We start from the raw sequence: 10,714 nt of genomic DNA on the forward strand, positions 1-10,714 counted from the left end.
TTTATACACTCTTGGTAGTATTTTTGCACTTTTTGTAGTATTTATATACTCATTGTAGTATTTTTACACTCATTGTAGTATTGTTTTACGTTCATTGTAGTACATATACACTCATTGTAGTATTTTTACTCTCATTGTAGTATTTTTGCACTCGTCGTAGTATTTCTACGCTCATTGTAGTATTTTTACGCTCATTAGAGTATTTTTACACTCGTTAGAGTATTTTTACACTCATTAGAGTATTTTGGTACTCATTGCAGTATTTTTACGCTCATTACAGTATTTTTACACTCATTAGAATATTTTTACACTCATTGTAGTATTTTGGTACTCATTGTAGTATTTTTACACTCGCCGTAGTATTTTTAAATTTGTCGTAGTATTTTGGTACACATTGTAATATTTTTACACTTTTTGTAGTATTTTTGCACTCATAGTATTATTTTTAGACTCATAATAATATTTTTACACTCGTCATAGTATTTTTGCACTCATAGTATTATTTTTACTCAAACTCAACTAAACAGTTTGGCATAGTTCAGAAAAAAATGATGTATGTGTACGTATGTATTTAAATATTTTTTTTTATTATTCTGTAATGATTTGTTACATTGTTATTTATTTAATTATCTTCTGAAGATTTTCTACGTATGATAATTTCACAGTTTGCCAAAATTCGTCAATCTAGTCGCACCTCTATCCATTTAGGAGTGTCCGTCGTTCTATGAGTTTATTGATTGACATTGACAGTTAATTGATGTCAAATTCACTTTTATCTGTTTGTGGTTATGAATATTGCCCTGAATAATACTATTATTTAACACTTGAGTGTTAATTTATTTTAACATAATAAATATGCGATAAGCTTGCCGTATAATAATATGCATTGTTAACTTTACTCGAGTACTAAATATTTAGCGTAAAATGTCGTTTAAGAAAGATCTAGTTTTACTATTGAAACCTTATTATTGGGTTAATATATTATTAAGTTTATCCTACATAATTGCTAAACGTTTTTCGATTCCTTGTGTGTATCTTTTTGGGGCTGACAATTGCGAACTCGATGGAGTGAGTTATTTTGTACATTTCATACACAAATATATTTATTAAATGATTTATGTGGGTTTCAGAGGGAGACTGAAATATTGTTCTTCTTGATGATTGTGGTTATGATAAGAACACGAAAAGCTGGCAGTGTCACAATGATAAATTATTTGACATCATCCTTTATATATACAAAGGTTGCAAATTTATTCCTCTGGTTTTATTCAGACGTACGAATGGGGATTGTCTTTGGAGTCATATTCATAAGTAAGTATTTTGTAGTTGTACAAATGTATACCAGAGTGTAACTATATTTTTTCTATCAGTATGTGGTTTGTTACTCCCCGAGCCGACATATTCAGGACCAGAAAATGTAGTGTACTTCCGTTCCGAAACAGCATTAGAAGAAGAATTGTTTAAAGACAAAACTGTTATCTGGCTGGTAGTCTTTTATGCGGTTTGGAACCCTGCGTGCACCACTTTTGCTCCAGTTTTTGCCAGAATTTCATCAGAGTACCACTTGAATCATTTAAAATTTGGTAAAATGGACGTTGGAAGGTACCCAGAAGCTGGTCAGAAGTATCATGTGTCTGATAGTTCTCTAAGTCGACAGTTGCCCACAATAATAATGTTTAAAAATGGTAAAGAGTATATGAGAAGACCAACGGTCGATACAAAGGGGAAACTGCAGAAATTCTTGTTTTCTGAAGATAATGTCAAAGCTGCGTTTGATTTGAATAATTTATACAAAGAACAAAAAGAATTTCCTAAACAAATAAAGGGAGCTGTTTCCAAAAAGCGTGACTAGATTTTTTGTTTTTATATTATTTGTTGAGATTCAAGTTTATTTTATTTTGAAAGCTTTAAGTTGTGTTTTTGTTCTGTGATTACTATTTAATATAGATTTAATTTCAGTTATATTTAATTTAGAACAATTTCTATTACAAACTAGTCACAGTCATAGTCGTCCAAAATTTTTACTAGATAATGCTTTTAAACACATTTTTCACTTTGAATAAGCTTTTATAGAGTGAAATTGTTTTTGCCATAGTTTCTTCACTAATATTAGCTTGCTCATGTCTCACTTGTACATTTAATTTATTTAAGTATGTCAAAAATTTACAAAAGCACAAAGTTTTGATTGCTGAACGATTGTACAATTAAAATCAGGCAATCCTTGTTCAACAGAAGAATGTATTATTAATTCTTACATCAAAGATTGCTTGTAATTAATAGTAATATGGGAATATTTCTCTCTGTAGTTGCTAGATGCACTTTTTTCTTTGTAGGCATGTTAAAATATTTATAAAATGTTATATTTGATAAGCACTATGTTCTTTCTAAACACCAAACCAGATGTAGCTAATTTTTTACTTCATAAAAAACACTAATTTTTGGTGTCAAAATATATTTAAAAAAATACTTATCTCATAATATGTTATTAATGTTAATTCTGATAGTGTCAGTGACTGTCCATAAACTGCAAATCGGACAATAGTAAAACTGTTTGTGGCAACGGTCTTGGTTGAGGTGAGAGAACTGTAAAAACTTGTCTTTCCATGTCTACATGTGTCCTAAAATAATTTTCATTAAATCTTTAAGAATCATCCTTGTTGTATTGGATAAAATTCTGATAATTTTTCATATATTAATAAATATAATACATACACACAAACATAACCGGCAATGTTACTTTGTAATACTTCTTCATCTGGATTTTCAGCAAAAGTTACAGCTAGTAAATGATGCAATAGTGCTGGACCTGGTGGAATTGGCATCAGTTTTGTAGAACTGTCGTCTATTTTTATGCCTATGGGGACACAGGAATCGGGCAAATCTAAAGCGCCAATCTAAAATGAAAATTATATTTATTATAGAACAAAACTTGTGTATCGAACTTATATATATTTTATACCTTATATATTTTAGCTTCACTGAATTTAACATCAAAAGAATGTGGATAATAAGGTATTCGCTCCCCATAAAAATATTCTCTTATCCTCTGCTCCCTGGTTTCTGCTCGAGTTGTTTTACTCCTTTCAACAACCTAACACACAATCAAAAACAATAACAATAAACATACTATTATACTTCAATCAATTTACTTACACCTCCACTTTTAGGTAACAATACGACTTTAACAAAATCCGGCATATCCCTGACCAGTTCATTAAATAAACGTTCCTGGTCTAAAACTAAAATAGCATCAACTTCAAAAGCTTGTGCTGCATGTGTAAGCTGTTTGTAACCTTCGCCTTTAACCCATCCACAAGTATTTATAACAATACCAGACGACTTAGCTAAAAAATAATTATATTAAATAGATGCACATATTTAGTTATATATGATGTGTTTACATTTTTTATTTGCTTCTATTCGTTCCAAAATAACTTCTGAAAGACGTGTTACAGCCATGTTATACAATTGATAATTCCCACTTGGAGATTTGTGACCAAAATGATAAACCAACGGTGCTTCCTGACAAAAACCTTCTTCAACCGGTGCAGGTCTTTCAATAAGTAAAGCTCCAATTGTCCCTGGAATTGCTATATTACCTTGTCCAACATCTAAATCTACCATTATAGGCCTACGGCCACATCTTACAGCCCAGTTCAGTAAAAGCCTAAAATAATAATTAATAGATAAAACAAATTTAAATTGTGTGCAAGTATTAATATCACACCTGCATAATGTTGATTTGCCGACATCCATGGGGCCTACAATCATACAAATAGGACCTCTGATATTTTTTTTCTCTGCAGCATCTCTTTGTTGCTCCAAAGCATTATGACAATTTAAATACTGCACCTGTAAAAATACATTACTTACAATCTCTAATAATTAGTTAAACAATTAATTAACTAGTTAAGTGATTCAAGAATGTATTTTACCATTGGGGTGTCTCTGGCAATGTAACTAACATCAGTTTTGCCTTCAAGTTCTAAAGTAGCACCCTGCCAAGAAAATACTGCTACTTTAGCACCTGTTTTAAACTCATACTTCTTTCCTATAACTAACTCTGTTCCAAACAACTCTGCAAAACCAGATTTTAGCTAAAATACAATAAAAAATATATAATATCTGAATATAATCATGTTTTTCAATAAAACATACTGTTAGTGTAACATGTTCATTTTTGGATTCAACTTCAAAACGCAATTCTGTATCGGGATCTAATTTAAATTCTTGCACTTTTTTTACTTGTGCTTCTGCCATTTTTTTGAGTAACAATAAATTTTATTTATTGATTTTAAATATAAAAACATGTCCTATAAGCATAACCTATAATTTTAAACTTTCAAAATTTTGACATTTGTAGGAAATGACAATTGACAGTTGGTCAGTCATACTCAGCGATGAATATTGTAAATCAAATATTTATTTATATGTCTAATAGCTTATTTACTGCAAATTATTATTAAAACAAATACTTGTTGACCAACTGAAACTATAATTTAAGTTATTCTTTATTAGTTTGATTTAATAGTGTTAAAATTTTGACAGTTGTGCAATTTGACAAGTGACAGTTGATTAATCAAATAATTCGAAAATATTATGAAACTAAACAAATATTTAATTGTATTAAAATATATTATATTTATCAAAGTTGATACTGTTAAATTCCATCATAACAGCTGAAAATTGTATATATAAGACATAAATAAATCACATTGCACCATAAATAAATCCATTATAACCTATAATTTGTGTCAAGTCAATGACTGTAGGATTGTCAGTGATTTAAAAAAAACAATTAAACTTTGTTGTGCTTCCTTTGAAATAAATACTATATCTGTATATATAATAATAATAATAATAATATATTAATATAATAATGTTGAATCGCACATTTTCCAAGTTCTTTAATATTAAGTTATGGTTCTACATATCTCTAAGACACAATTCATCATATAAACCTAACAAATCTTCTCATGAGATACGAAAACGCTTTTTAGATTATTTTAACAAAGAAAACGATCATGTATTTGTTAGATCTAGCCCCATTGTGCCATACTGTGATCCTACAGTACCTTTTGTAAACGCAGGGATGAACCAAGTAAATACTTTTATATTAAATTCATAAAAACTTCTATAACTTATGCTAATTATTATTATTTTTAGTTTAAAGGAGTATTTCTAGGTTTACAACAGCCTGTTAGTACAAAAATAGCTAACAGTCAAAAGTGTGCTCGAGTTGGTGGAAAGCATAATGATTTAAATATAATTGGCCAGGTCGGTTATCATCATACATTTTTTGAAATGTTAGGTAATTGGTCTTTTGGAGATTATAGTAAGGTATTTAGATATAAATATATAGGAAAGTGTGAACTAAAACTGCATTATTTCAGTTAATTATTATTACTTATCAGAAACGAGCTTGCGAATTGGCTTGGAATCTTTTGGTGGGGCCTTATAATATTTCACCGGATAGATTATATGTTACATACTTTGAGGGGGATAAAGGACACAATTTAGAGCCTGATGTGGAATGTAAACATATCTGGAGGGAAATAGGGTAAATAAATCAATAAATAAATACATTCACATGCATTTATATTTATATTTTTTAATATCAATACAATTTTTTATTGACTGTTTTCATATAGAGTACCTGAAGATAGAATTATTCCTTTTGGCATGAAAGATAATTTTTGGGAAATGGGAAGTACAGGTCCTTGCGGTCCTTGCACAGAAATTCATATAGATCATTTATCTACATCGGCCAATAGAAGAGATCATGTTAATAAAGATTTTGGGGATCTTACTGAATTGTGGAATATTGTTTTTATACAATATAATAGGTGATTATTTACTTACTTAATTAATATTGTATATTGCGGATATATATTATTTAGCAAATGCCCTATTCAGAATTGCTTCAGGTGCTGTCGTTCCTCTACCTAAATGCCATATAGACACCGGTATGGGATTTGAACGTCTCGTATCAGTCATTCAAAATTGCAAAACAAACTATGACACAGATTTATTTGCACCACTTTTTAACACAATTCTTAATGTAAGTCAAAGCTTTAAACGTCTTTAATCTGTAAAGAAATTATTAAATACTGTCCTATTGTTGTAGAATTCTAAATCTGCTATTAAACCTTACAAAGGCACTTTTGGTGAAGATGATCAAGCTAAATTAGATACAGCTTATAGAATTTTAGCAGATCATTGTCGTTTGATTACAGTTTGTTTAGCAGACGGCATGATACCTGATTTAAAGTACGTATGTTTAAGCAAAATGTAAAATTGGTATTAATTCCTATTACATTCTAGTCCTAAGCTCAGAAGAATCTTACGCAAAGCTTTACTCCTGTGTGAAAAATACTTCAACACAAATGCTTCCTTACTAAAAGTTTTAAGCAACTCAGTAGCAGAAATTTTGGGAGAAACGTACCCAGAAATTGTAAAAAATTTAAATAAAGTACATAATTTGATTCATCACGAAGAAGAGGTGTTGCGGGCTCTTAGATTAGACGCTAGTAAAAAATGGCAAAATATTTTGAATGAAAGTCCTGAATTAATAAATTTAGATGTAATAGAGTTTCCAGGTTTGGTATCAGGGTATAAAGAAATTCAAAATGCTTTAACCAACGGTTCAAAAATATTAACAAGTGAATTAGCATATAAATTATGTGATACCTATGGTTTTGATGAAGGTGTTATACAAAATATTGCGGATATTAAAGGATTATATTTTGATAAAAATGATTTTGATAATTTTGTCGATAATAAAAAGGCTCAGTCTAAACAAATGTCTTCGCGGTATACACAAAAAGAACTGTATGATTTAATTGGTTCTTTCCAACAAACTATTCCTACTACTGATAATTCTTTTAAATATAATTATAACTACGACAACAAATATATTTTCCCCAAACTGCAAGCTAAAGTTAAAGCTATTATAGTCGACAATACAAGTGTAAAAGAAATTACAAAACCTTCAGAAGCCTCAATAATTTTGGATAAATCAAACTTTTATCACGAATCCGGCGGCCAAGAATCCGACACCGGCAAAATCATCATCAACAACGATGTTTATTTTGAAGTCACATCTGTTATTAACGTACAAAACTACATAATACACAAAGGCAAATTTATTACCACAAACAACTGCAATTTTTGTCTAAAACTTGACAATACAGTATTTGCTGAAATTGATGGCGAACGCCGACTGAATAACATGAGAAATCATACAGGTAAATAAAACTGTATAATTACAGTAAATGAAATAGTGAACATATTTTTTCATATTTTTAGGTGTCCATTTATTACAAGCGGCTGTTAATAAAATTTTGCCCCATTGTGTAATTGCTCAGACATCGAGCAAAGTTTGTTCAGAATATTTTAGTTTGGGTTTAGCAATTTATGAGATCGGATTTATGAAACATATTGATAGAATTGAAACACAAATCAGGTTTGTAATAGACATATATATATATATATATATATATATATATATAAAGCAAGAGGTTTTTCTTAGATTGTGAAACTTCAGCTTATATATATATATATTTAGTTATTGATTTGTTGTAAATAATATTATTATTATTTATAGGAAAATTATAAATGAAGGAATTCCCATTGGTGTAAATTCTATAAATAGTCAAAAACTGTTGGCAATGGATGATGTTACACTTGTACCCGGTGAAGTTTATCCTGATGATGATATTCGAATCATTGAAGTATCAAATGGTATTTAGAATTTATTTCTATTTATATGCATATATTTATTTGAATAATAATATCTTTCTCAATCATAGATAATTTCCTTTCAAAAGAAGCCTGTTGTGGTACTCACATATTAAATACAAAACACTTAGAAGAATTTTCCATAACAAAATTCCAGAATTTATCAAGAAGTAATATGGTTTTTATGGTGCAACAGGACATAAAGCAAAAGATGTAATATACGATTAATAATACACTTATTATTATTACTCATAATAATATACGATTTTATAAATTGATTCTTACTTTTAAGGTGCTGGAAAACAGCAAATTGATAGAAAATAAAGTTGAAACACTACAAAAACGCATCACCGAAAACACACACAACAAAATCCTGCATCAATGAATTAAAATCTGAAATAAACAACACTACTCTATCATACGTAACAAAAATGCAATCTCTAGAAATAATAGATGATTTAATAAAATCATCCAATCAATTCCAATATCAGAATCTCAAAGATTTCATAGACGTCGAAATGAAAGATGTTATGGATTCTCTAAAAGCAAACAAAGGGTCATTCCTGGTACACAATTTAATATGTGCCTCTTTAATGGAGAACGTTAAATTAGATAAAGTTACTAGATATTGCAAAGATAAACCTGTTATCATATTTTCCTACTCGAATGGTTATGTGAAAGCTAGATGTTGTGTGCCAGAGGTAATAAGTTAGATACATAATTAATTTTCATGTTGTAACATTTTATTTCAATTTTCAGGATTGCACAAGTGAAAGTTTTAACGCACAAAAGTGGTTGAAAATATCTGCTGATATATTTAAAGCTCATGTTGGTCCACCGAAAGGCCAAAATGAAAATTTTATTTGTAATATGAAAGCAAAGAAGATTCTGGAGCCTGAGTGGTATGATTTGTTAGAAAAAGCTGTGCAATTATCGAATGAATATGCTAAAGTACATATTAATAAATAGAAACTGGTAATGAAATAAATTTTAAATAAACCAATTGGTTTATTGTACATATATTTACAAAATGCTTTTTATTATTTTATTTTTCAGAACTTGAAAACCAATTCTATTCAATTTTACATTTATAATTATTTATTTATAACAGTTTATTTAAAGTTTTAAATTTTCGTGAGCCTCTTTTAATTTTCATTTTCTATTGTACTTTTAATTTATTTATTTAATATATAAATTAAATAAAAAAATATTTTTACATTCTTTTCAATAATTTTATTATATAAAAGTAAAATACCTTTATAATTTCTTTATTTCTTTGGTGGCGCTTCAAATCCTAATTCACTAAGTACGCCCGGAACCAACTTCAATAATTCTTCTCTCGTCATTTTAAAATCATTTTCAGCCCAAGTCTTCTTCAGGGCATTTAAAACATTTCCCATATATTTTCCAGCAACCAAACCGTGCTGCCTTAAATCATTCCCATTAACCGGAAACTTGGGAAGTTCCCACTTTTCAATTGCATTATAAATTTCATTTTTATTTTGGTATTTAAGTAATTCTAAAACCATAGCTTTGGATTCTAAATACTTCTTTGGACTATTGATTATCAGCATTTGATACAAACTAAAAAGAAATATCAATGTTTAAATATGTAAATTTTATTTAATTATAAATTTACCTATTTGCTTACAAAATAGGATTAGTGCTAGGTATTTCTTCTCTATTTGCTATTATAAAAAGTCCTAAATCTCTTTCAAAAGCTGATAATTTAAACGATTGTGCAAGTTCATCATTTCTGTTTGATCATGCAAAAGCCCTACAAGTAGTCCTATAGCACGAATACGTTTATCTTTTGACCTACTTCTATCAGCCTCACATACTCTTGTGAATTCTTCTAAATTATATTTTGCTGGTAAACCTAAAAGTTAATAATTAGTAATAGAAAATATTTATGTACCTAAACAGTTCATATTTACCTATATATGTAGCTAAGCCTACAGAAAGCATAGTTTTTGCCAATTCAAAACCCATAGGACCTTCTAATATCTTTTTCAGTTCTACCCAAATACGTTCACCTGATATTCGTTCTAAACCTGCACCATTCTCTCCTATACATTGCAATACAGATGGTTCGTGTGCATCAGGTCTATCACTTATCCTTCCATAAAATCTATAATAATAAATAATTATTATATGTGTATATAATAAATATATAAAGTATGTACCGAAAATAACGTAGTATTCTCAAGTAATCTTCTTTAATCCTTGTCTCTGGACTTCCAACAACGCTACTCTCTTCTGTTTTAAGTCATCATATCCATAAAAATAATCGTATACAACTCCATCAAAGTCTAATAACAATAAATAATTATAAAGTGAGGAATAAAATATTTAGGAAAATTTGTTGGAATTATCTTTACCTAAAAACATAGAATTGATAGTCAAATCTCGTCTATTAGCATCTAATTTCCAATCAGTTGTAAATTCTACTTCAGCATGCCGTCCATCTGTGACTCTATCTATCCTCAAAGTGGTCACTTCAAAATTTTCTTTATCATTAATTCTAGGTGTTATCGTACCATGTTTCTCACCGTTCATATTTATCATTCTTATATTTTCTGTAGTGAACATATCTTTCATTTGTGTTGGAGTCGCAGTAGTAGCAAAATCTAAGTCTATTGGTTTTTTCCCCATTAGTAAATCCCTTAAATAAAAGAAAAAGATTACCCATATGTATATAAAATTGTATTCCAAGGAATGTATATTTACCTAACGGCTCCACCAGCAATTCTGATGTCATATTTGTATTTTTTAAATAACGAAGATAAAGCTTCTAATTCGGGTGTAAATATAGATTTAAACTCTGGAGAATCCAGTTTTATAACAACTGGATCATCCCGGCACCGAACATCAGTCATTATAGAAGTGTTTTTTATTTTTGCACGAGTTAAATTTTGCTTAAAAATTAATCAATTTTCAAACAATTATCAAATAAAAGAATTGTTTTGTTAAA

The 10,714-nt window shown here is 29.0% G+C and overlaps 4 protein-coding genes across 4 annotated transcripts; 2 read left to right on the forward strand and 2 right to left on the reverse strand.

The window, feature by feature from the left end:
- Positions 1–924: 924 nt before the first annotated feature.
- LOC113372354 (thioredoxin-related transmembrane protein 2 homolog) lies at positions 925–1,891 on the forward strand. The gene is made up of 3 exons (XM_026612677.1): positions 925–1,068; positions 1,131–1,311; positions 1,371–1,891. The coding sequence occupies exons 1-3, from the start codon at positions 925–927 to the stop codon at positions 1,850–1,852; spliced, it is 807 nt and encodes a 268-aa protein (XP_026468462.1). The 3' UTR covers positions 1,853–1,891.
- A 325-nt stretch (positions 1,892–2,216) lies between these two features.
- On the reverse strand, positions 2,217–4,263 carry LOC113372355 (protein CLP1 homolog). The gene is made up of 8 exons (XM_026612678.1): positions 4,159–4,263; positions 3,936–4,097; positions 3,728–3,852; positions 3,402–3,667; positions 3,154–3,344; positions 2,960–3,091; positions 2,713–2,894; positions 2,217–2,618 (listed from the first exon to the last, which is right to left on the reverse strand). Exons 1-8 carry the CDS (start codon positions 4,258–4,260, stop codon positions 2,507–2,509), a joined length of 1,272 nt encoding a protein of 423 aa, XP_026468463.1. The 5' UTR covers positions 4,261–4,263; the 3' UTR covers positions 2,217–2,506.
- Positions 4,264–4,879: 616 nt separating this feature from the next.
- On the forward strand, positions 4,880–8,709 carry LOC113372885 (alanine--tRNA ligase, mitochondrial-like). Its single transcript, XM_026613223.1, has 12 exons — positions 4,880–5,101; positions 5,167–5,340; positions 5,415–5,560; positions 5,652–5,846; positions 5,917–6,061; positions 6,128–6,270; positions 6,325–7,247; positions 7,309–7,465; positions 7,607–7,743; positions 7,812–7,927; positions 8,058–8,441; positions 8,500–8,709. The coding sequence occupies exons 1-12, from the start codon at positions 4,880–4,882 to the stop codon at positions 8,707–8,709; spliced, it is 2,952 nt and encodes a 983-aa protein (XP_026469008.1).
- Positions 8,710–8,970: 261 nt separating this feature from the next.
- Positions 8,971–10,653, reverse strand: LOC113372506 (CCA tRNA nucleotidyltransferase 1, mitochondrial-like). Its single transcript, XM_026612843.1, is given in 8 exon segments — positions 8,971–9,324; positions 9,392–9,473; positions 9,476–9,619; positions 9,678–9,871; positions 9,927–9,990; positions 9,993–10,052; positions 10,122–10,405; positions 10,471–10,653. Coding segments are annotated over 8 exon segments (1,293 nt in total). The 5' UTR covers positions 10,620–10,653; the 3' UTR covers positions 8,971–9,008.
- Between the last annotated feature and the right edge of the window lie 61 nt (positions 10,654–10,714).

The sequence above is a fragment of the Ctenocephalides felis genome, unplaced genomic scaffold (genome assembly GCF_003426905.1).
Source record: "Ctenocephalides felis isolate EL2017-DRISC unplaced genomic scaffold, ASM342690v1 CF-g0.4_SCAFFOLD_01604, whole genome shotgun sequence".
NCBI lineage: Eukaryota > Metazoa > Arthropoda > Insecta > Siphonaptera > Pulicidae > Ctenocephalides > Ctenocephalides felis.